General features: G+C 36.9%; 1 protein-coding gene and 1 long non-coding RNA gene across 3 annotated transcripts; one reads left to right on the top strand and one right to left on the bottom strand.

Annotated features, from left to right (window-relative positions):
• Positions 1 to 1,692: 1,692 nt before the first annotated feature.
• On the bottom strand, positions 1,693 to 4,000 carry LOC113287751. The gene is made up of 2 exons (XR_003330288.1): positions 3,640 to 4,000; positions 1,693 to 3,257 (listed from the first exon to the last, which is right to left on the bottom strand). It is a non-coding gene; the product is annotated as an uncharacterized LOC113287751 (long non-coding RNA).
• A 17,057-nt stretch (positions 4,001 to 21,057) lies between these two features.
• Positions 21,058 to 24,586, top strand: LOC113287752. Of its 2 annotated transcripts, none has more exons than XM_026536581.1 (5): positions 21,058 to 21,357; positions 21,439 to 22,732; positions 23,628 to 23,792; positions 23,916 to 23,957; positions 24,062 to 24,586. In XM_026536581.1, exons 2-5 carry the CDS (start codon positions 21,623 to 21,625, stop codon positions 24,344 to 24,346), a joined length of 1,602 nt encoding a protein of 533 aa, XP_026392366.1. In that variant the 5' UTR covers positions 21,058 to 21,357; positions 21,439 to 21,622; the 3' UTR covers positions 24,347 to 24,586. The 2 variants fall into 2 exon arrangements, with proteins under 2 accessions (XP_026392366.1, XP_026392367.1); XM_026536582.1 differs by having other exon boundaries at positions 21,058 to 21,304.
• The last annotated feature ends 2,215 nt before the right edge of the window (positions 24,587 to 26,801 follow it).

Raw genomic sequence — 26,801 nt, forward strand, 5'->3', positions numbered from 1 at the left:
CCGATCCATGCCAAACTGCTTTACGAGCAGGCAAACTCTGCTTTCTTTCCAAGGGTCATCGAGACCAAAATTGATTTCCATCGTCTTTACAGTGAAGACATAGTGTCTCTTGTCAGGGTAGTCTGATACAAGCCACCGTTATCAAACAAACGGTCTTTCGGTTGCCACCCGTGGGTGCCAATTAAGGCCAGGCAGAACGCGGCGTTATCAATTAAACGGTAATTCATTCAATGTCAGGGTAGCCCGATACCAGCCACCGTTACAGCTAACGGTCTTCCGGGTGGAAACCCGTAGGTGGGGTGGTGGGGTGCCTGCCCCCCGTAGGTGGGGTGCCATTTCTGGCCTGGCAATTTACAGTACTCTTTCAAGCTCGACTGAATATCTTTCTCAGATGATATGAACTGCTCAAAAAGTCAGTAATCACCTTTTGATCGATGGTATGAACTGCCATCATATGCAGCAACCATCCTTGTCATATCACACGAGTTACCTCTCATGACAATAACCATTGCTTAACTTACAACCTAGACAGATGATATGAGTTACCTCAGCAAGTAATAATCATCTCTTTGCCTTGTGGATTGTACAATAATTGAATGGTATGAATTATCTCAGAGAGCCAACTATCATCCCTTCAATAGGTAGTATGAACATTTAGTACTGTAACTACCTCTTGTACCCTCGATATCTATATTTCCAAGATTGCAATCATCTCCAAATGGATGGTATGAACTGCCAAGCAGTAACCAACCCTTTCCAGACGATATGAACAATCTCGCAGAGATGTGCTGAACCGCATAGCGGCTGCCTACGTACCCTCTCCGTTGCTCGAAGGGATCAAGCACGACCATAGTTCGTCATTCTATATTTAGACAATACGAATTGCCTACAACAGCAACAACTCTCTCTCTTAAAATGATCTGAAATACCCCATTTCCAGACCACCAGCAGTGGAATTTATTTGTAATTCTAGTAGTTCTCAAATATTCCGGTTAAGTACAAAACCAAGTATATGATGGTCTCACAGAACCAAAAGACTTCCAAGACATAGTAAATTACATGCATGATGCAAAGACATGTACAGGGAATTGGTATCTAAAACTACAAATTCAAGATGAAAATAGTGGGACACAAGACCCAAGTTAACATTTCAACCATTTTATAATAAACTTAAAGCATAGGCCGAGTCACCCAACTTTAACACAGACACCTGCCGGTATGGCGACTGAAATTGCAATTCCAGCGAAACATAAGCATAGATACAAAGTATTTGTATGCACCAAAATGTATGGCCTTTGGAAACTATGTTTTGTACTAGATGATGTAATACTACATACTTGTTAATACAGTTCAAACTTACAGCAATAAACTAGTAGGAGATCGGTTTGACAACGACAAGGCCACAGCGAAAACTAACTAGTTTTATCCACAAAATTATCTATGGATATATTCAAAATCACAAATGAATTTAGTCATCTATATAATAATGTCGACAATTAACTACCAAAGCGTATACTCAATAAAAACAATTGATGATGCCAAATGGTGGTAATGGTAGACACCAAGTACACAAGACCAGAAAGAACTATAGTTGTTTAAACAAGAATAATGCCACAATCAACTTAAGAGAGCACAGGCAATGATTAACATTTTTAGCAATAGCATTTTGCAGTATTCGTAACAAATTCTCCACTCTAAACAGTCATGATATATATTTTCATTGTGCCAACAACATGGCAGTTGCACTATAAATAGCACAATTGAAAGTTCAGTACAATTAAAGGATCAACAGGGAAGATAAATTAGTACAACCAAAATGCTTGCTGTCGAAACCTACCCATGATAGGCTTGAAGGATCTTAATTCATAATTCAAATTCAACTACTGTTTAGCACCTTAAACAGTAGCAGCCACCTCAAGCTTTTCATATAAGAGAATTTTTCTCTTTAGATTTTACTGTACTCATCAGTTAATAGAAATGGCTATGTGCCCATTTAAGGTCCTATGCATACAGGTTAAGTTCATCCACTAAATGAAAGGTCACTTCTGCGTACAAAGTCTACAATAAGTTAACACTTCATCTCATGAAGTTTAGCTCCACAACCTAGCTACATGATACAGGGGTGTATAAAAATTAACCAAAGATAAATCTTACATTTTATAAGTAATTGAAATACCACAAAGAAGGCATCTAATCTTATCATTTTAAAATTCTATACCCTCATCCATCTATCCCAATGTACAGAGAACCTTTCTTTTCCTCAAACAACAAATGACACCGTTATAAATCGTCATTTAGTACTTACTAAACCAGAGCTAGTCCGTACCTTAGAATGGGCAGACACTTCCACTTCGCTAGTCCGACAGTCTAGTGATCACACGGACATTTCAACAAGCACTTGTTAGTTAACCAAATAATAACTAAAATGTTTCATCTATAATTGTGTCATATAGTCCGTAACCACAGCAAACAGGCAGAACAAGAAGGAATAGAGCACCAGAAAATGCCTATGTCTTTAAAATGTTCATATTAATCCGTTGTTTACAAAGAAATCAGATGAGGCATTCATGAGATAGGATATTCCTAGCCCCTACCACTTAACTGCCAACTCTAATATAACATTAGCATGTTCACACCGAAAAATCCAACTTTTGTGCATAGTACTATTCATTCTCACTTCACATACATTATGAAACGATAAAATAGTTAACTAACCTTAAAATCAAATTCTAGTCCAATTCCCAGTTGGAGGTCATTATTTGATATAAGCAATAATCATTTCATATGGCATATCATTTCTAAGGAAATGAACTATATATATAACAACCAGTTGTGAATCTGGTACCTTAGAAAACAAAATCAATAAACTCAAAGATGAATTGAACCGGTGCTAATCATCCTTACCAACAGTCCAAAGCTTCTTAATTAGCATCAGGCCACTAGTCTAAAGCTTCTTAATTTCAGTTTTACATTTTGTACAGCGGATCCTAAACAATTAATACAAATTCTCTAAATACATATTTATGAGTGCCAACAGTCACTTGTAACCAAGACAGATGCTAGAAAGGAAACCCATATCACATGGCAATCATAAAGTTTCAAAATTAATGAAACGAATATGTAGAGAAAGCTACAAGAACATTTGACCTCTTTTCTGTTCTTTCGGGCAATTTATCGAACATCAGGTGTGCAGTTATGCTGGTGTAGGGAGATTTGATTTCCGTGGTCATATTGACCTCCTGTCGCAGCTTCTTCACCTGCAAAAATAAGTTTAAATACAATCCGTCCGTTCTTATACTACCAGAACTCTAAACATCCTGTCAACCACAGCCATCCAACATATCAAAAGCCACCAGCAACAACCCACTCCTTGAAATATTTTCTTGACTAAAAAAAAAACATGCCTAAGTTGACAGAGATCAAATCTACAGCAACCCATATACCAAAACCAAGAAAAATCCAATTATTTATTTTAAGTCAAGTACACCCGTGTCAAAACTGATTATGAAATGGATCCCCAAACATTTGTAAATGAAGGAAAAGAAACTGGGAGAGTTCCCTAATTCATCTAACTATCTCCCTTCATGTTGCATGGAACTTGGAGAGAATTCTCTTCAATCGAAAACAGTAATATCTGACCTCAATTTATGCATGCAGGAAGAGTTGATCAAAGCCTCTAAACAAAATTCTTAAATTGAAGAACATGATGGAAGAAATCCTCTACCCCATTCATAAAACCATCCACGGAAGAAATCTGGATGTACCCTTTTCGTGATTTTTCATATCTTCTAGATTTTCTAGAAAGAGCAGAAGGCTCTTTTCTGAGAAGCAGATATGCCAGAAGGAAATTAAAGAGAGGAATTCTCCCTAGCTATCTGTTTCTTGAATTTGAAAAGAACAAATTGCAGACGGAGAGAACAAGAAAAAAGAAAGAGAAACGAACAGATTCCCCCTTCTGGAAATTGATTTTTCCCTTTCATTTTTAACCCGGTTACGAAAATGACCTTGTTAACTCCAAGTTGACAAGTGTTGAGATGCATGTTAGCTATTATGTCACCCGAAAGTTTGGACAAGACAGATTTTCTATTTTGGCACCACAATTATGATTCCGTCAACCCTAAAAGTGTAAAAGAAAATTGAGTGTTTGAGCTTTGGGTTTTTTAAGTGCAGAATTAGCCTAACAGGTACACTTAAACCCGAGAAAAAGTTTCGGAGTGTCACCACATCCCCTACTTTGCGTGATGTTGATCATTCAGGTGAGATCATTATGGTACCAGGGAAAGCTTGGAAAACGAGAACTATTCTCAGGGGTAACAGACTGGTACGGTATGTGCTGATTTAATGGACAAACTTATCACCGGAAAATGCCACCTGAGAGGACATTTTCAACATCAAATCTCACATATCCTCGATTTATCCTTGAGGACAAGGACAATTTCTAGGGGTAGGCGATGTTGTATTCTCTGTTAAAGGCACCTCAGAGTCTGCCAGTTGAGTTTTGTTCGAGTGCCTATGTAATTCTGATTGGGTTTTTATTTAGGGTTGAGTGTGTCCGTTGAAATTTTGACACGCGTCTATCATCCAATTATGCTGGATTAGGGTTAATCATTTGTTTTAAAAGTTGTAAGAGAAGTTTTCTTCTTATTATCTGAAAATTAATTGAAACGAAACTTTGTTGGTTGCGCTATTTAACCTCCGATTTGGCCTGAATTATTTGATTTAGGAGGTTGTTAGAGCACTGTTCGTTCGAACTCGCAAGCATTTCTATCTCAAGCTTGGTTGTCAAGTTTAGGTGATCAAAACTATTAATCTTGATTTCTAGTCTACTTATAGCTATGTCTAGGATTAGGATATAATGTGTAGTTGAGATTTATACTTCACAACATTCATCGATTGAAGACGAAGATATATTGAGGAGAGATAGGAGGAAGTTCATCAACAAAAGGTATGTGAAGACTAAAACTTATTTATCACTCATAAGTATATTCTATTATATCTCCTAATGAGACTAAGTCGTATAACTATATAGACATTTATATTATACATATTTGATATTTCGAGCCAAGTTTATCTCGCTTATATATTTCTTGAAATATATGTTGAAAGCTTTTTGCTTTAGCTATGTTCATCATTATTCTTGACGAGTTTAGTTGGAAACAATTCATTTGTTGGAAACTAAATAATAAGTCAAAAGATGATCATGTGAAAATTATCTTGAAACATCTTACATGATTTGTGTGAGACAGTCATTTGATGTCGACTCAGAATGTTTCTTATTGATCATTCAATCACTTGAAGATTACTTATAAGCTTATAGTTTGTGTGAGACAGCTATTGTCGTCTTCTAAGGATGTTTTAATGATTGAAATGAGAGTTTAGAACAATTAGCCCTTGTCTGGATACAACACAGTATGCATACCAGTATGCAAACTTTTTTGGTATGATTCAGGTCCGGAAACCTTGTTTGCATACCAGTATGCGAACGATTTTAACTCTTAAAGTCCGGAAACCAAGTTTGTATACCAGTTTGCAAATGGTTCTACCTGAGTTAGGGTCCGGGACAGCAGTATGCGTACAGGTTTGCAAACTGCTGGACAAGACCAAAGTCTGGAACTATAGTTTGCGTACCCGTTTGCAAACTTAGTGGTTAAAGTTCTAAAATCGGTTGAGAATGATTCCATACTCATAAAAAAATATATTTATAAATTAAGGAATGCAATCTTTGCGAACCGTGGCTTAATGTTCATGAATTGATTCTTGTATAAGTACTTTGTACAATCATGAATCAAATCCGATTTTGCTTCAATTGTGTCTTGTATACTTTTATGGGATATAAACAATTGAACAACTTTATGAGTAACACAATTAGATTCATTTGATTATCTTTCATATTTGATTGATAATTATATTTGATCTAGAAGTGTTACATGAATGTGGTTAATACAAAAGTGTTCATATGGCTAACTTCGGTTAACTATTCTTGAGCCAACTAAATATACACATTTAGGTACAGTTACCCATATCTCAACGAAGCTATATTTCATTTGTGTGTAACAAGCTAAGACCATCTAAAGGTGGAGAGAAATTGCTTTGGTTTTAAGCAAACTTAGCTTGAATCTTAAATCAGGTTTTCATCTAACGGTGAATATTGAATGCTTTGTTTCTAAGCTAACCTAGATTTGATTGTAAGCAAACCCTGATTTGAAAGACTATATAAGGGTGGACTCTAGCAACTGGAAAACCGAATCCCGACACTTTCCTGTATCCTAGTTGCGACTAGAGTAGATTCTCCTTTAACCCAGGTTTTTCCAAAATCATTATAGGTTAATGACTTGAAGCTTCATTTGGGATTCGTGAAGCCAGACCAGACTATTTTCTATGTAGTTGCGTGTTCTGATCTTACATGTTCTATCTTATTGATGATAGACACATTTTTGTGTCTGAATTGTCCTTAGTGTCTCTATTGCTAGTGCTTGATTTTGTACTTATTATGGTGTTTTTTATGTTTGTGTAGGTGTTTTTGGAGAAATACACTTGTGTGGAAAAAGTTGCTCAAAAAGTGCTATTTGGACCCCTGTAGGACATTTGCTATACGGACCCCATATTTGTCTAAGGGACAACCAAGGTTATGCGTAGCCCAAATTCATCTTCAGCACCCAAATTTGTCCTCAGCACCCATCTGCTATTCGCACCCCAAAAAAGGATAGGGGCACTTCATCTTCAACATTTCAAAAATAAAAAATGGCGGGAAAAATATTCACTTCACTGGCAGAATTTCGATCGGATTTTGGAGGAGTTTTTGTGCGATTCAATCGCTGAAACTTCATGGGTGGATGTGATTTGTTAGAACAAAGCTGTTATGGGTGTTTGTTTCGATCAAATTTGGCTAGATAACCCAAGATATGAAATCATAGCATCACGGGTTGGTTTTCCGTTCCGAGTCCTGATTGAGTGACCAAGAGATTTTCGCGTGGCTGCTGCATGTTGGAACACTTCTGGGAAATGACTGGATGCGTTAAGAATAATTTGGCGTGGGGAAACAGCGTGAGAAGCAAAATCAGGGAAGAAAATATTCCCAGAATATTTTTCATCAAGGCCGAGTTAAGAGAGAATTATCTTGAGTTATAGCGAGATTTCTTGGTGCTACTGGATATATAAAGGGTTCTGGTGTTGAAGAATAAAAGACGGAGAGTTTGGGAGAGGCGGAGAGCAAAAACAGAAGAGAAAAAAATCGCACCAGAGAACCACCATTTCTGCTGCTGCTGAAGAACACGAAGAACAAAAGACCACCAGAGGCAGTCCTTTATCAAAAGTGACAGCGAACGAGGGTCGCAGAGATACAACAACAGTAGTTCCTTTTTATCGTTCTTTGTAACAGTGTTTTACAACAATTATAAACGTTGCAAACACCCGATTTTCATTATTTTCTCTCCATTTCATCTTTGTAAACAAATCTTGAGCATGAATCAATATTTTGAGAAAGTTTATACAATGATGAGCTAAACCCATCCTCTGGGGCGACGGAGGAAGCTATTTCGCCAATGAAATGTGGTAATCTCTATTTTATTTAATTTATGCAATCATTATATGATTATTCGCCTTGATAAATAAATAGATAAAATGGTTTTTGTTAAACAATTGTTATTTCAATTGATGGAGCATGCTAGACTAGGGTTTTGATGTCCCATACTTTCGATTTACAATTGTTATTTCTAAAAGAATCAACTTTAGCAATATTAAGAATCAACTTGAATGAAGGATTTGCATAATTATAATTAGAAAATATAAATCACTTTGATATTGGTAATTAGTGGAATCCATAACCCTAGTCTTCTCCATATTTTTCATATCACTTTTATTTAAGTTTCCTATATTTTTTATTTAAAATTAAGTTTAAAATCTGCTTTCACAAGTCTTGAACGAATCTTATCACTACAACAACTTTGAAAACACATCAATTTTTGGCGCCGCCGACGCGGACTTGTCTTTAGGCTAGAGTTTTTAGATTTTTTTTTTAGGTTTTTATTTTTATTTGTTCTTCTTTACGTTTTTTGGTTTTTGTCTTTTCTTACAGAATTCGGAATTTGGAGCGAAAGAAAATTTTTCCAAAGCTTTTGGTGAACACTTAAAGACTTCGATTAAAAGGCAAAGTGAAAGGAGCGACAGAAGAAGATTTTTTTTTATTTTTAAAGAGAGACATTTTTATTTTTGTAGATTTTTATTTTTTTTAGACTTTCTTTTTCTTTTGCACTTTATATTTTTGGACTTTGGACTTTAAATTTTGGGACATTATTTTTAAACCATACGGAAGGGTAGTTTAAATATAAACTGTTTGCAGAGAAAGGATGGTGATTACGATATCACCTCGGCCCCTCGGGATCGTACATGACATAGGAGTTGTGGCCCGAGTCGACTACAAAGGTTCATCCCCCGTCTGGTACGGGAGGTAAGTTTGTCGAAACACTCGCGAATCCCCTGTCAGCGAGTTACTGTCTTCCTTCGTATGCATATATGTTGAGGACTTAAAAACGGTTGCTTTAATTTCCTAGTAAAGGGCAAGGACTGGTCATACAAGATAAGGGTTCGGATTTCATCACCGTTCTCTTCTTGCCCGCCTTAGGAAAACGACACCAAACGTGAAGCCTAAAATTTTGACTAGAACGAGACCCATAGGGTAACGAGATTAACAGGAAAGTCATTCGAAAAATATTGGTTACTCTTTTAAGCATACTTCGAAGTTCTTGACGGTTTCTGTAAGTTAAATGAGTGACTGCGCCGCCTTGTAATACCGGTGAGGCCTTGGGTATCAAAGCTCCACCGAGCTTCCCTCGCCTCCATTCAACTTACTTTAACTCGGATTGATTCCATAGGGGTTTGCTTAAATTGTAACGAACTCCCGTTCGAAGGATTAGAAGCTGGTCTAGAAACAATCTAAGTGGAGCCATCATGATTTTTGTTTGCTAGAAATCAGTAGGTTTGATGTGGTGGAGTCAGCCTTGTTTGTGTTTTCATAGAACATCCCTTCCTTTTTAGGACTTTTCTTTTTGATTTTGTTTTTCTAGTGTATGCCCGAAGTTTTTAAACGGGCTTGGAAAAGAAACACTCTATGTCGTTTGATTAGTGACAAACCTAGTAGTTCTTCTTGTGAAAGCGGGGAGCTCGAAGACTCTTCTTTTGAGAGCTCCATTTTTGGAAACTTCAGTTTTGAGAATCTGTATCTTCGTAAGGAAAGTACCCCTAGTACTCCTAGTCCTTTGGTAGTGCCAGAAATGGCAACTTTGAAAGCTTTGCTAAACCCAACTAGGACCTCTCGTCCGTCTTGTATCAAGTTAGCTGAAACCGAGGAAAATTATGAACTGAACCTTTGACTTTCCCATGTTTTTAGGGAAGGGAATGATAACCCATTTTCATGTTAGGGAATTTGAGGAAGTTTGTAGTACTATACTAAGAATCCTTCAGCCCCGGCACAGTTTCAGAACCCTTCGGATAAGAAGATTATGAGTTTAGAAGAGTCTCTTGCTTTGTTAACTCGTAACACTATGCAGTTTCAGCAATCTGTTGCTCAAGGTTTAGAAGAAAATAAGAGAATAGGTCAGGCTAACTCTCAGGCTATTTCCGAGTTGAAAACCCAGGTTAGTCAGATAAATGAGTCTTTAAGAGAAAGAGGTAAGTTTTCTAGTCAGACTCAACCCAACCCTAGAGGAATTAATGAAATAGGTGAAAGACCATCTGATCATGTGAATGCTATTAAAACCCTTAGGAGTGGTAGAGTGATAGACAACAAGGTTTTCAAGCCTGATAGTGAACATGCTGTAGTTCACCCTTCTGAACTAGAAACTGAGGAGACTGATAGAGTGTCTAAAGAGACCAATGAGGGTCATATTGAGCCCGACTTTGTCCCTAGAGCCCCATTCCCACAGCTGCTAGTTCCAACTAAGAGGGAGTCCAATTTTAATGATATATTGGAGGTTTTTAAGAAGGTAACTATCAACCTTCCACTACTAGATGCAATTAAGCAGATTCCTATTATGCCAAGTTTCTCAAGGATATGTGTACGCGAAAGCGAAAGCTTAATGTCCAGAAGAAAACCTTTCTAGCTAGTCAGGTGAGTTCTATTATTCAGAATACCACTACTCCTAAGTATAAAGACCCAGGGTCCCCTACCATTTCTTGCACAATAGGTAAATACCGTGTTGAGAAAGCGTTGCTTGACTTAGGAGCTAGTGTGAACTTACTACCATATCATGTGTACCTTAAGCTAGGACTTGGTGAGATGAAACCTACCCAGATGACACTTCAGTTAGCTGATAGGTCCGTTAAAATTCCTCATGGTGTGATCGAGGATGTTCTCATAGATATTGACAAGTTTATTTATCCAGTGGATTTTGTTATCCTAGATACCCAACCTGTCCGTGACCCAGAGAACCAGATACCGGTAATTTTAGGTCGCCCGTTTTTAGCTACATCAAATGCGATCATTAACTTTCGAAATGGTATTATGAAATTATCTTTTGGTAATATGACTATTGAGCTGAACATTTTTAATATTAGTAAGCTAACCTCTGAACTAGATGACTCGAACATAGAAGAGGTGAACATGATAGGAACATTAGTCGAGGATTCATTACCAAACACTTTGTTAGAAGATCCATTAGAGAAATGCCTAGCTCACTTTGGGATTGATTTTGATGATGATAATGTGATTAATGAGGTGAAAGCTTTGTTAGATTCAACCCCTTTGTTAGATACTAGTAATGGATGAAAACCTAAAGTCGAACCACTACCAGTTTCTAAGTCTACCCTAGTTCCTTCATTGGAAAGCCTCCTAAGTTGGACCTAAAACCATTGCCAGATTCCCTGAAATATAGGTTTTTAGGCCCGTCTGAGACTTTACCTGTGATTATTTCTTCCGTCTTGGATAGTGACCAGGAAAGTAGGCTAGTAACCGTCTTTCAAAACAACAAGGAAGCTTTAGGGTGGACCATAGCTGACATTAAGAGTATAAGTCCCACTGTTTGTATGCATCAGATCTATTTAGAGAGTGGTACCAAACTTTCTAGGGAGATGCAACGTCGACTAAACCCTAATATGAAAGAGATAGTTCTAAACGAGGTCCTTAAGTTGTTAGACGTAGGGATTATCTACCCCATTTCAGACAGTAAGTGGGTTAGCCCCGTTCAGGTTGTACTCAAGAAATCCGGTATTACTGTAGTCCAGAATGATAAAAATGAGTTAATCCCGACCCGAGTGACCACGGGTTGGCGTGTTTGTATTGACTATAGGAAATTGAACAAGGTCACTAGGAAGGACCACTTTCCCCTTCCCTTCATCGACCAGATGCTAGAGAGATTAGTTGGACATTGTCACTACTGCTTTTTAGATGGCTACTCTGGATACAATCAGATCGTTATTGCCCCAGAAGACCAGGAGAAAACCACTTTTACCTGTCCCTTTGGTACCTTGCGTATAGACGCATGCCTTTCGGGCTTTATAATGCCCCTGCGACTTTTCACCGTTGCATGATGAGCATATTTTATGACATGGTAGAAAGGTTCTTAGAGGTCTTTATGGATGATTTTTCAGTGTTTGGTTCGTCTTTCGATGAGTTCTTGCATCATTTGTCACTAGTATTGACTAGGTGTAAGGAAAAGAATTTAGTGCTTAATTGGGAGAAATGTCACTTCATGGTTCGTTCAGGAATTTTTTTAGGGCATATCGTATCTTCTAAGGGTATAGAGGTAGATAAAGCCAAAGTTGACCTTATTAAGACTTTACAGGTCCCAAAAACCGTAAGAGATATTAGATCATTTTTAGGCATGCAGGTTTTTATCGTCGATTAATTAAGGATTTTAGCCTAATTTCTAGACCTCTTTGCAATTTGCTTGCAAAAGATGTTAAGTTTGTCTTTGATGATGCTTGTTTAGAGGCTTTTGAGAAGCTTAAGAATTTACTCACTACCGCCCCCATAGTCCAGGCACCCAACTGGAACCTACCCTTTGAGATCATGTGTGATGCTTCAGATTATTCTATTGGTGTTGTGCTAGGTCAGCGAGAAAACAAATTACTTCATGTGATTTACTATGCTATCAAAACTCTGAATGATGTCCATTTGAACTATACCACTACCGAGAAGGAACTGTTATCCATTGTATTTGCCTTAGACAAGTTTAGACCCTATCTCTTAGGTTCTAAGATCATCATATATATTGATCATACTGCTTTGAAATATCTTTTGTCTAAGAAGGATACAAAACCTAGATTGATTAGGTGGATCCTTTTGTTACAAGAGTTTTCTACAGACATTGGAGACAAAAAGGGTGCCGAAAATGTTGTAGCAGACCACTTGTCTAGGCTAGTTGTTAGTTCCCCTGATGATTCCATTCCTATAAGGGATAGCTTTCCTGATGAACAATTGTTCTTTGTTACCCAATTACCTTGGTATGCGAATATAGTGAACTATCTTTTTACTGGTCGAATGCCCCAGCATTGGGGTAAACAAGATCGTTCTAGGATTTTAGCTGAGGTTAAGCACTTCTTTTGGGATGATCCTTAATTGTTTAAGTATTGTCCAGACCAGATTATTAGGAGATGTATACCTGAGAGTGACCAGTCCAGTATTATTTCCTTTTGTCATGATCATGCTTGTGGGGGTCACTTTAGTGCTAAAAAAACTGCTACTAAGATATTGCAGTGTGGATTCTATTGGCCTTCGTTGTTTAGAGACTCCCACAGTTACTGTGTCACTTGTGAACGTTGCCAGAAATTAGGAACCATTTCCCGTAGGAACATGATGCCATTGAACCATATTTTAGTTGTTGAGGTCTTTGACGTGTGGGGTATTGAATTTATGGGTCCCTTTCCTAATTCTTTTGATAACTTATACATCCTTGTCGTTGTAGACTATGTCTCTAAGTGGATTGAGGCGGCAGCGTGTAAAACCAATGATCATAGGGTTGTGATTGAGTTCTTGAAAAATAATATACTTACACGTTTTGGTACACCGCGAGCTATAATTAGTGATGGAGGGTCGCACTTTTGTAATGGACCTTTTAGGCTTTTGATAAAGAAATATGGTATTACGCATAAGATAGATACCCCGTATCATCCACAGACTAGTGGTCAGGCAGAAGTTTCCAATAAGGATATAAAACGTATATTAGAGAAAACAGTTAATCCTAATCGGAAAGACTGGTCGTCTAGGATTACTGATGTCTTATGGGATTACTGTACTGCGTTTAAGACCCCCATTAGAATGTCACCTTCTCGACTTATGTATGGCAAGGCATGTCACTTACCTGTTGAGTTAGAACATAAAGCTTATTGGGATATTAAGCAGCTAAATTTTTCACTTGACAAGGCAGGAGCCCATAGGAAACTCCAGCTCAATGAGTTGGAAGAGATTCGTAGAGATGCATACGATAGTGCTAAGGAGTATAAGAACAAAATGAAACTTGTGCATGATAGAAATATCTTAAGAAAGTCATTTTCTCCAGGTCAAAAAGTTCTTCTGTATGATACACGCTTGCATCTTTTCCCAGGGAAGTTACGTTCTCGGTGGACGGGTCCTTTTATTGTTCGCACTATCTTTCCTCATGGAGCTGTTGAGATCGAGACACCGGATGGTAGTAGTTCTTCGAAGGTTAACGGTCAGAGATTGAAACCCTTTTTAGAGCCCTTTCCTACAGGTGATATTGAGGAGGTCTCTCTGGAGGACCTTGTTTACCCTTGATTGACCATCGAGGCGATTGTATGTTGTATATTAGTTTTTGATTTCTCTCTTCACCCAGGTACTATCTTTCCAACTTCTCTCTTTACTAATTCCTCATGTTACTTTACTTTTTGGTATTGCTCTTTCATTAGAAACATTGAGTACAACGATAGATTTAAGTTTGGGGGTGGGGAAGAAACTTTTTATTAGCTTTTAGTTGCAATAAATAAACTCCAGAGCCTAGAAATTTATGCTTATTAAGGTTGGCACTAACCAATCTAAGTGGATGAGAACATCTTGGTTGTAGGAGTTGAGGAACCAATATGATTAGATGGAAACATCTAAATAGTCTATTCATAAAAGCACAGAGCTCAGGTATTAGAATTAAAAAAAAAACATGGTAGTTTCGTTATATCTCGTTGAATCCTAATCCTTATGTTTTTATTTTTTTAAGTAATTTGGTGGGGCACACGATTCAAGTTGTTACCTTTGCTAGGGTGGAATAGAGTGATTGAGATACCAAAAAAAAAAATGAGACCAGACCATTAGACCAACCAGAATAAATTCAATAAAGTCGACCACTTGTGCCCTTGTATATGCCAGTTGTGTTGACCTAGAGTTAGGTTTATCGACCACTGGTCCCCTTGTATATGCTAGTTGTGTTGATATTAGTCAGACCGGTATCTCAGTCCATTAGGATAGGTTCACCTTGGCAGAGGCCTTCAGACAAATATGGGAAACATCTTTCACTTTTAACCATCTCTTTATTCATCTTCTTAATCTTTCCATGTGATTGGTTGACTTCGGTTATGATGTACAGAAACTATCTGAGTAGAGCTCTGTCACTTATATATGAATTTTAGTATGCTGAGTGCAAACTCGTGTACAGTAATTGGAATTTCGCATCAGGGTACTTCCTCCTGTAGTCAATGAGAGTATACCAACCAAGGAGATTCTTTAGTGCTTTCCAAGGTTCTGCGTAGATAGCTAGGGTCTGGAGTAAAGGTTTTGTGGGTACACCTCTGGTAAACCCTCCGGAGACAACACTCCGCCACTAGGGCCACCTAGTGGTTTAACGACATGTTGCACGTGCTAAGTGTAGTCATTTTTATTTTCTAGATTAGATTTGCTCGAGGACTAGCAAATAATAAATTTGGTGGTATTTGATAGACACATTCTTGTGTCTGAATTGTCCTTAGTGTCTCTATTGCTAGTGCTTGATTTTGTACTTATTATGGTGTTTTTATGTTTGTGTAAGTGTTTTTGGAGAAATACACTTGTGTGGAAAAAGTTGCTCAAAAAGTGCTATTTGGACCCCTGTAAGACATTTGCTATACTGACCCCAGATTTGGCTAAGGGACACCCAAGGTTATGCGTAGCCCAAATTCATCCTCAGCACCCAAATTTTTCCTCAGCACCCATCTGTTATTCGCACCCCAGAAAAGGATAGGGGCACTTCATCTTCAACATTTCAAAAATAAAAAATGGCGGGAAAAATATTCACTTCATTGGCAGAATTTCGATCGGATTTTGGAGGAGTTTTTGTGCGATTCAATCGCTGAAACTTCATTGGTAGATGTGATTTGTTAGAACAAAGTTGTTATGGGTGTTTGTTTCGATCAAATTTGGCTAGATAACCCAAGATATGAAATCAGAGCATCACAGGTTGGTTTTCCATTCCGAGTCCTGATTGAGTGACCAAGAGATTTTCGCGTGGCTGCTGCATGTTGGAACACTTCTGGGAAATGACTGGATGCGTTAAGAGTAATTTGGCGTGGGGAAACAGCATGAGAAGCTAAATCAGGGAAGAAAATATTCCCAGAATATTTTTCATCAAGGCCGAGTTAAGAGAGAATTATCTTGAGTTATAGTGAGATTTTTTGGTGCTACTGGATATATAAAGGGTTCTGGTGTTGCAGAATAAAAGACGGAGAGTTTGGGAGAGGCGGAGAGCAACAACAGAAGAGAACAAAATCGCACCAGAGAACCACCATTTATGCTGCTGCTGAAGAACACGAAGAACAAAAGACCACCAGAGGCAGTCGTTTTTCAACAGTGACAACGACAACCACACGAGGGTCGCAGAGATACAACAACAACAATTCCTTTTTATCGTTCTTTGTAACAGTGTTTTGCAACAATTATAAACGTTGCAAACACTCGATTTTCATTATTTTCTCTCCATTTCATCTTTGTAAACAAATCTTGAGCATGAATCAATATTTTGAGCAAGTTTATACAATGATGAGCTAAACCCATCCTCTGGGGCGACGAAGGAAGCTATTTCGCCAATGAAATGTGGTAATCTCTATTTTATTTAATTTATGCAATTATTATATGATTATTTTCCTTGATAAATAAATAAATAAAATGGTTTTTGTTAAACAATTGTTATTTCAATTGATGTGCTAGCCTAGGGTTTTGATGTCCCATACTTTCGATTTACAATTGTTATTTCTAATAGATCAACTTTTGCAATATTAAGAATCAACTTGAATGAAGGATTTGCATAATTATAATTAGAAAATATAAATCACTTTGATATTGGTAATTAGTGGAATCCATATCCCCAGCCTTCTCCATATTTTTCATATCACTTTTATTTAAGTTTCCTATATTTTTTATTTAAAATTAAGTCTAAAATCTGCTAAGTCTTGAACGAATCTTATCACTACAACAACTTTGAAAACACATCAATTGAGTATCATCTTCTCTAATATTTGCTTGAGATTTATCTCTGATAGGTAAGATATAAAAAGTAATCACAAAGCTCTTCGTCTCATTCTTTGTGAACACGACTGAACCGTGACCAGTGTGAGATTGGTTAGGGATCAACTACATTCCATTCCGAAGTTAACTTGTAGTAGGCTAGTGTTTATAATGGCTTAATACAGTGTGGTGTTCAAAACTGGACTAGGTCCCGGGGGTTTTCTGCATATGCGGTTTCCTCGTTAACAAAACTTCTAGATTCTGTGTAATCTTTTTTTCTTTTCCGTATTATATTTGTTTATATAATTGAAATATCACAGGTGGTGCATATTTCAATCAATTGGTAAATCCAACCTTTGGTTGTTGATGTAAATTGATTGACACTTGAACATTGGTCTTTGGTACCTTTCAAGTTATTCTCATGCCAATCAGTTCACGGATTTCATTGATTTGATGATTGATTTGAGAAAGATATGTAACTCTTTGATATCTTTCCTTGATTGAGTTTTCTCTTGGAATTATATTAGAGTTAGTCCATACAAATTGCTGAATGAAATATTGGGTGTGGTTGTTAGACCCCCCGCTTTTTTAGAGGTGTTTAACACCATTTCTATCCATTTGTGTATCTGATTGTTGTAGGGATGCAACATTGTACGAAAACAACAACTTTAATCCATGACATATTTGGTTTTCCCGAGGTTATTGAGAATAAACCCTATTTGTTTGATACTGTAATTATTATTTGGAGAACTAAGGTTTATGAGAAATTAAGTTTAGGTTTGAAGAAAGGTAATGGTCCTGGTGGGTGTATGAATGTATGTCTGATATCCTGAATTTGTGGCTTGAGTTACGGGGAAGATGGTAAGTAACAAAAATATGATGTTGTATGTCCAAGAGGAGCTCAAGGAGAAGAAAACGAAGAAGAACAATGAAGAAGAAGAAGAAGATGATCTTGTTATGACTGCATAACCTGTCATGGAGTCGAGAAAATGTTTGCATAACCTGTTATGCAGTCGAGAAAATGGATGCATAACCCATTATCCTACATCTTTTTTATTAGTTGTGAAATTGAAAATTGTTGCATAATCTTTTATGCATCGAGAAAATTGATGCATAACCTGATATGCCTCCGAAAATATGGATGCATAATGCATTTTTTGTACCCACTAAAATCAACCAAACCAATGGCTACATAACTTGTTATAGATGAATAACATGTTATGCAGTTGGGAAAATGGTTGAATAATCCGTTATGCGTCTGTTTTTTATGTTGGATTCATGCATGTACAATGTTTTAGTGGCTGCATAACCAAAACAATAGATGCATGAACAAAAATATGGTTGCATAAAGTGTTATGCATATTTTGTGGTGTATGCATATTGTGTCATGCATCTTTTTTGGAGGCTGGATAGCGAATAGTCGGTTTTCGAATTTATGCCTAAAATGAGGATCACCTCTGATTTTTTCGTGAAAAACAAAAATTTGATACTGTTGTTTGTACTCGTTGTGTAGATCACTTTAAAATCTTTCCAACGAGATGAAATTTGTAAAATTCTAAGGCGATTTTTTAGATATGTTATATTTAAGTCTCCTTGCCAATTATACCCCTGAAAAAAATAAGATGCATAACGAATTATGTAGCGAATAATTTTGGGTGTCATGAAAACTGAAAATTTTGGGCCTAACAACCAGAATAATACAGTAAAAAATCCATATATTAATAACCTTGAGACTCCACAAAATTATTAATATATAGAGTTTATTACTATATGAAGATATACCAAAGGAAATGATTTTTTTACTAATTCAAAGTATGTAAATGATAATGGATATGGATGTCTTCCTTAATCATCCAAATGAGCACCAAGTCGTATATACTTTAACCAAAGAAAAATCATCGATGAAATTAGACAAGAAGAAGCAAAAGGAGATAATCATGATGATGTAGTATGAAAATACCAACAGTGTCATGCCAAGAAGCTTTAAACATGTTCGACAAGTTAGAAATGTTTTGGATTCAACAAGAAGATGTCCATAGTAATGAGGTCAGTGACGGAGGTGGAGGGTGGCTTACACAGGCGGTAGCCCCCCCCCCCCCCCCCCCCCCCCCCCCCCCCCCGCCCCACCCAGGAAAAAAAACAGCAAAACCTTGTCCGCGCCATAGTAATTTCTTAGTAAAAATGAAATATCCCAGGTAGAAATCTGGATAGCCCAATAGTTTCTAAACCTGATGTCATCTCGATGAATATCCAACGACTTTTTACATAGTGTATTTTTAACATGAGAGAAAAGCAAGAACACGTTCTCAAATCACAGCCGTCTATTATTACATGTTTCCCATGATATATATATATATATATATATATATATATATATATATATATGCGTCCCTTATTTTATTTTTATTTTTTTGGAAAAGAGGCAAACCTCATTCAGTATATTCATAACACCGATTTTGCGAATCAGAAACATTATAATTGTGACTTTTCAAGTTCATCATACATTAATCAGTTCCATCATATCCCCTCAATTCTTGAATAATTCTAACCCTACAAACATAACTACCATTTCAGATTTCCAAGAGGACAAAGCCTCAACAAAGGACCAAATTGATTTTGTTACAAATCCAGTTTGTGTGACTGTGTTAAGCAGTGACCAGATTAAAACCAACCCAAAGTTCTCAAGATCATGTACAATCAAGTAACATGATATGTTTTCAAAGTAACAGTATCTCCCTAAGTCTAAGTAGAAGTATCTCCCTAAGTCTAAGTAGCAGTGTCTAATGTAACAGAGGTCATCAAAATCGGTCTTTAGCGGTCTGAATCAGATCGAATCATACTGAATCGGCTTGAGAGTCTTGGTAACAGTGGCTGTAGTTGATGAAAAAATTGATGTCCTTGATCTTGTTTTTGTTGTCTTTGTTTCCTTAAAAATATTTGAAGATGATGATCTTGTTTTAGATTTAACCAACTTATAATATGAGAATGTAGAGTTATTTTGTTCTTACCCAATGCAATTGGTTGTCCCAAAAATACATTTTTCCTATTATCTATGAACTAATTTCATTGTTTTAAATAATTGTAAATATTAAAATTCACTATGACCATAAAAAATGTTGTAAATCGAGCAAAAAAAAAATGTCGTAGCTCAGTAGGATTATGTGCAACAAATATAAAGTATTCTATAGTATTGTCGCGAGCCAAAATTAACATACAAAACCCGAAAAAAATTGGGCGACCTTCGGCCGCCAAAACAGATCAGGATTATGACTTTTGAAACACAAAAATTATGGCTTGTATCCGTCCCTGCGCTCTCATACATATAGTAAACGTAATTCTAGAAAAACTATTAGCTATATAAGGTGAACAGAGTTTTGACTCGGAATTTTGTGTTTTAAAGGAAAGGAAACGTTTGCAAGTTTTGAAATGGATACGGACTTGGTAACCAAGGCAGTTAATGGAGGAATTCATCATGATGCATGGGAGAATCATACCATGATACAAGACATTGAAACTAAACTGGGAAATCATTCTGGATATGCAAATGTATTAGTAGGAAAATAAACAAGCCGACAGATAGGTTCGCTAAGCATGCTAGATTTCATAACATTCCACAAACTTAGTATGAATGTCCTCCAAGTTTTATTGCAAGTGTAGTATAATATTAGAGGATATGAATCTTTTTGTTCCAGTTTCATCAGGTTAATAAAATCCCCCGAGAAGAAGAACAACAACAACAAAAAGGAAAGGAAACGTGTTGCGGACTTGCTCACTTTAGTTACTAGACTGCATTTTTTTCACTACAATTGGGATGAACGAAACTGAGAGGTCATGAAAAGAAAATAGCACCCCCAAACATAAAATCCTGATTCCGTCGTTGAATGAGGTCTTACGCATCCGCAAATCAAAAGATGCCATATCATTTTCTCAAACAACTATAGAGAAGTATTTTATTTCTTATTAAATTTCAATGTAACAAGATCTATATAAGTTTCCGATAATAACAAAACTAGTCATAAAAACCCAAGGTGACCAAACTTGCGGTACAAAAACCCCACTCAAATGTTGGGATCCATTAAAACTCCATCGTAAACAAAATGGATACAAAAACCCCAAATTTCAATGTTGGTTTCATCAAATTTTATGATGAAACCAAAATAAAATTTGAGAAACCAATATTAAAATTTGGGGTTTTTGTGTTACTTTTGTTTTTTGGGGGTTTTTGTGTTACTTTTATTTTCATTGGTTTTTTGTGGATGGATAGTGACACCTTTGGGGTTATAACTCGCGGACCAATAATGACAATTATATTAACATATGGAGGTAAATTTCGGGATTAGAAAAATTTATTAACATTAAAATTAAAATATGAAGGTTATTACTATTTATAACTGGCCCCGATTTGGATTATGATTTTTTATTAATATATAAAATTTATTAATATATGAAGTATCTATATATGGAGTTTTTTCTGTATATCTTTTGGGTCTCAAGTCTTAACCTAATTTCCCGTAGAAAAAACGCCTCCAACCCCAGCTTACGCGATAACAAAAGCAGCGCAATCAAGATACTTGTATTTCCCTCATGTGTGGTTGGGCAATCAAGGGGAGAATTCATTATGCCCACAGACCCAGGCTCTTTGGATTTTCCTTGATTCTTCCATTTCGGTTTGGACATGGTTACCAACCTCTTTCCAGATACAGTATCCAGAATGCGCTCGGTAACGTAAACAATAACCCGCGAAGAAAAACTACCTACCAAAATCTAGGGGTTCTCATTTCAGAAACCTAGACCTAAAATCTCCTCCCCGAGGTTTTTAGAATCCTCGCTTCAGTTCTGATCTCCGTCACCGCCATCAACAACTCCAGGCTTAGCTCATCATCTCAGGTCCCTCTCTCTCCTATCTCGCATTTTCTCGATCTTCAGTAAGGGTTTATAGGGTAACTACTAAAACCCCTTTCATTTTTAACCCTTATATGCAACTTTAAACACCTTTTTAGATTTGTTTTCCTGGAATACAGATCATGGAAGAGCCTAGAAATTCACCAGCTGAAGATAGAATCAGCATTTTGCCCCAAAAACTAATTCACCGTATCTTGTCTTTCCTTGATATGACGTGTAGTTAGAACTTGCGTTTTAGCTAAAGTATGGAGGTATATCTGGGCATCTGTTCCAGTTTTGAACTTCGATTCTAGTTTGCATACTATGGAACATTCTGGGTTCTTGGATTTTGTCGATAGGGTATTTGTCCTTCGTGATAGTTGTGAAGTACAGAGGTTGAATCTTGTTTTCAGTGATATTGGTTGCGATAAAGCAACCGCTCGCAGTGTTAATTCATGGATTTTTGCTTCCCTAACAAGAGGTGTCGAAGAAGTATCTATGGATATTAGTGCTGAGAAGGATCTTGCAGTTAAGTTACCTTTGTCTCTATTCAATTGTAAATCACTGTCGAAGTTAGAGTTGAAAATTGGTCGCTATGAGTGCTCGAGTTTAGTTCTTCCTAGTTCGATTAGTTTACCTTGTCTTAAATTCTTAAAGCTTGAATCAGTTTCTATTGATGATGAAAATCCTGCTGATAAGCTCTTTTCAAGCTGCCCAGCTTTAGAGTCGTTGGTTATTAAAGACAGTCGTTTGAATATCAGTATTTCATCTGTCACACTTAAGCATTTTGAATTAGACAATAATCCCTCTCTACCATTAGGTAATGAGGTTAAGATTGTAAAATTAGATGCTCCAAATCTAAAATCGTTAAGCTGCAAATCTTGTTTGTCATATGACTATTGTTTAGAAAATCTTACTTCTCTAGTCATTGCGGATATTAACATGGTAGTGAAAGAAGACGCTGAAGAACTTCCGCCTGCAGATATTAACATGGTAGTAAATGAAGATGGTGAACTGCCACCTGAGGATGTTAACATGGTAGTAAACGGAGATGGTGAGGAACTGCCACTTGAGGATGTTAACATAGTTGTAAATGAAGATGGTGATGAACTGCCACCTGTGGAAGTTAACATAGTTGTAAATGAAGATGGCGAGGAACTGCCACCTGCGGATGTTAACATCGTAGACTTAGTAGTAAATGAAGATGGCGGGGAACTGCCACCTGCGCATGTTGACATTGTAGTAAATGAAGATGGTGAGGAACTACCACCTGTGGATACTAACATGGAAGTAAAAGAAGATACTGAGGATCTGCTTAAAACGTTTTTGGAGTTTTCTGAAGTGTTGAAAAAATCGTTTGCTCAGAATACAACAAAGCTGCTTAGAGCTCTTCACAGTGCGAAGAACTTAGCATTGTCTCCTTGGTTCCTTGAGGTACGGTTGGTTCCTTTCTTATCGTGCATGATAATTTCATATGTTAAACTGCTTAAAAATATAAAATGTTTGTCCTCATCTCAATCAAGATACAAGTAAAACATAAGTGGTAACATGTGGGCAGAAGATAAGTCTCCCAATTAACGAGATCTTATATTGCTAAATGTGGTTTGATCGAGTCATTTCGAAAGTCCAACGCATTACTTTTTTATGAAGTATGATCCATCAATTGTTGATTTCTTTGCCACGTTTGTGGTTTTATTAAATACTCCCAGAACATCCCTTCTTTTACTGGTAAAGGCGCAAATTCAGATTGATTGGGATATCTGAATTCCCTCAGTTACAATAGGGAATGAGTCCTGCTGATTCGGATTATTTTTTTTTTAATTCATGCAAGAGTCCGTTGGGAACAATAAACGTGATCCACTTTAAGGCTACACTGCCATTATAAAACTTTTTTACCTCAACCCCGTTTTTTTAGGACCACACCTACCTCATTAACAGTTGGTTCTATTGGTCTGAATTTGCTTCTGCTACCCTTTCGGTTCAAATGGTGTCATCAACCTTCACGAAGCCTTGGTGGAACCAGTCTTGGGCGGAAAATTTAGGCTCAAGCTTTAGTTTAGAACTGGACCACTTTGTCAGTTTCGCAATTCATATAGGTTATTGTATTTGAGATTTTTATGATGCTTTATGTAACAGACTCTTACCATTCTTTAATACCAATATACAGTACTGTATATTTCATTCTTTTTAAAATAATATGCTATTGGAGCCGTCTATATAGTGGGTCAAGACGGAACACAGTCACCTGCTCCCGCCAAAGGGATGTAATGCATGGTTCTAGCATCGCCTAGATCAATTAAATAGCTGTTATTTGCTTCTCTGTTCGTAGGTACTCTCAGGAGTTCCTGACTTATCAGACATTCAGCTTCCTGTATTCATAAATCCACGAAGTTTGAAGTTGCAGACATGGCTTTCAAAGGACTGCTTTGCTGTAGTAATATCCTTGCTCAAGAAATCTCCTAATGCTGAATCCCTTTCCGTTGAAATAACCAAGGTTCTTACTGAATTTCCTTGTTGTTACCTTTTTTTATTTGATTTTGTATTGAAAGGATCTGTTAACATCCTGAGCTTTCTAGATAATGTAATGCTTCTAACTTTCACTCTGCTCATTATCCAGAAATGCTTCGTCGAGCCCCCATCTTTTCCACTTTGTGACGAGGTAACTATCAATCACTTGATATTTCCATAATTATAAATCTTGTTAAACAATTTCTTTATCAATTAAACTGCATATATAAACTCTTATTTCTGGTTATTGTCAAGGTTATGTCTGACTCCGCAAGTGTGCTAGACTGTCCGGAAGAAGAGTTTTTTACGCCAGGCATGCTGAGTCACCTCCGATTTCTTGAACTTCAGGGCGTAATTGGTAGCATCAATGAACTAAAGTTTGTAGAGATATTGCTGAAGAATACAGTGGTCTTGGAAGTAGTATCCCTTCACAGTTCTTCAGAAGTCTTGGGTGATGATCTGAGCCGGTTTAATATGTTCTGTGAGAAGGTGACTACTTTTCCATCAGCTTCATCGTCGGTATACATTAAGATGGAATAGATCCTTATTTTCTACACTCAGCTCTGAATTTATATTCTGCTGAGCTATTTTGAGTTTTGATAGATTTTTTTTTTATTGTTTATAGAGATGATTCAGGCTAGTTCGTAGATTTATTTGTTTAGATGATGCATATAGTTGAAGTTTTTGCACGTTTTTTTTCTTCTACATTATTTGGTTACATTTCTATTTCATTTTAAAGACTACGTAGGAAAGAAATGATGCAAAATAGTCTGCCTTAAATAACTGTTCTAAAATTTGGATAGTTATCGCACTACTTTCAAGAGTGTTAATTTGACTTCATTTTTAAGCTAATAATCCGGCCTGATACAAAATTCTCTGCACCATGCTTCAAATAAAAAAGAAGCAAACAAATGAATTAGTTGCAAAGAAGAGATGGTCTAGTAGAGACCAAAGAGAAGGAATCCATCATCTGTTCATTGTCTCTTGTTTCCTTCAAGTAGACAAGAAGAATAAACATGCAAGTACGAGTGTTTGCATATCTGTTCATTGTCTCTTGTTTCCTTCAAGTAGACAAGAAGAATAAACATGCAAGTACGAGTGTTTGCATGCACGGAGAAAAGCGACAAATGTGGTCAAAGTCGTCCGTGGTATGGATGGTCACTCCATCTGTTCAAGTAAACAAGAAGATGGAGTGGTCATCATACCACCGACGACTTTGATCACATGTGTCACTTTACGACGATACTCCCACTTGGAGGACTGCCGTTACATACTATTTGCTTTGTTAAAACTTGGTCAGAGGAGTCCGGTGAGGCAAAAAATGGTCCAAGAAAAAGGGCGATAATCATTGAACTTCTTAAATAGTGTCTCTTGTCGAAACTTTTCTATTTTGTAGAATTGTGTTAGAAAAACACTTGGCATAAAAACGTGAATACTTGGAAGGAGAAGAATAACCCCAATCTAGAAGTTGTATTTCTAGTGTTTTTTGTTGTCTCATTAAAAACCTTGCCGAGTAACAAAACCCCGTGGAAAAAAGTAACATCTGTGAAGGAAAAGAGTTCAACAAACCTTTGTGTCAACATCGCACCGTTGGATGCTTCCCCTGATGACGACATCTCCCCCCTGATTGTATTTCTTGTATCGTTATCTCACTAAAACCTTGCAAAGTAACAAAATTATGTAAGAAAAAGTAATCTCGGTGAAGAAAAAGAGTTTAACATACCATCAGGTGCTCCCCCTAATGCAAGACAATTTCTTTAGTCCAATACAGTACGGCTTTGAACAACTACGTTAGTCTTATTCATTTCACATGCAGTCAAGGAAGTTCGGACAAATTCTTTAATCTAATACGCCTCACAAGTTTTTCAAATGTGGACTTAGGTAATGACTTAGTTAATAGGTCCGCCACATTTTCATCAGAGTTTACTTTACTGACTTGAATGTTTAGGGAGAATTGTTGTTGTTGATTGTAAAAGAGCTTTAGTGACTTATGCTTCATATTATCACCCTTGATATATGCTTGCTTCATATGTTTGATGCAAGCTGCATTATCTTCGTAAATGCAAGTTGCTTCTTCGGTGGTGGAACTCAAACCACGTGTCCCTCGCATATGTTTAATGATAGACCTTAACCATATACACTCACAAGCCGCCTCATGAAAGGAAATGATCGCAGAGTAGTTTGTGCAGGTAGCCACAAGTGTCTGCTTGGTTGATCTCCAACATATCGCCGATTCCCTATTGTGAACACGTATCCATTTTGGAATCGATCGTGTGTATCTGAGAGGTATCTGTTAGAGCATTGCTCGGTTGAACCCACCAAGCATTGGTATGTCAAGGTTGGTTGTCATATATCAAAACTCATAAGTCACTTAATTAGATTACTAGATTCAACTTCGTTATGTTAGACTAGGAAGTCTAGAAATGTTGAGACATACAAGTATTACTCTGAAGAACTGAAGATTCCGAAGACGTATCAACATGACTTGACTTGCTTCCATTTATATGTCGTAAGTCTTTCAAGTTGTTTCTGATTGAAAACATAACATGTGAAGTTGTATATGTGAAACTATAGTATGATAGACTTGATCATCATATTGTGATCAAAGTTTCAATGAACAATATATATATATATATATCAATAGTGATAAGTGCTTTGTATTGGTATATTGAATTACGAAGTATAATGCTTATCTTTTGGACTTTGTAATTACGACATTGACTCTTTGTACGAACTTGTTTCGTAGTCTAAAGGAAATCAAAAGGTTTGATGGTCCGGTTTTCAATGAAGATCTTAAATATAGACCGATCCTAACCTATATAGGGAATCATGGTAGAACCGATCCTAGCTTATGTTGGGAGTCCAGGTAGAACCGATCCCTACCTATACTGGGAGTCAAGGTAGAACCAATCCTAATTTGTTTTAGGTATCATGGTAGAACCGGTCCCAATAGGCAAAACTGATTTCTTTAAGTCACGTACATTTTAGGGTTTAT

The sequence above is a fragment of the Papaver somniferum genome, chromosome 6 (assembly GCF_003573695.1).
Source record: "Papaver somniferum cultivar HN1 chromosome 6, ASM357369v1, whole genome shotgun sequence".
NCBI classification, from domain to species: Eukaryota; Viridiplantae; Streptophyta; class Magnoliopsida; order Ranunculales; family Papaveraceae; genus Papaver; species Papaver somniferum.

What these genes read in the sequence shown, in the direction of transcription:
- LOC113287752 (XM_026536581.1), top strand. Translation starts at nt 21,623, where the DNA reads ATGGAACATTCTGGGTTCTTGGATTTTGTCGATAGGGTATTTGTCCTT. An exon ending in TGTCTCCTTGGTTCCTTGAG is followed by an intron (nt 22,733 to 23,627) that starts GTACGGTTGGTT and finishes CTCTGTTCGTAG; the next exon opens with GTACTCTCAGGAGTTCCTGA. An exon ending in TTTCCGTTGAAATAACCAAG is followed by an intron (nt 23,793 to 23,915) that starts GTTCTTACTGAA and finishes CTCATTATCCAG; the next exon opens with AAATGCTTCGTCGAGCCCCC.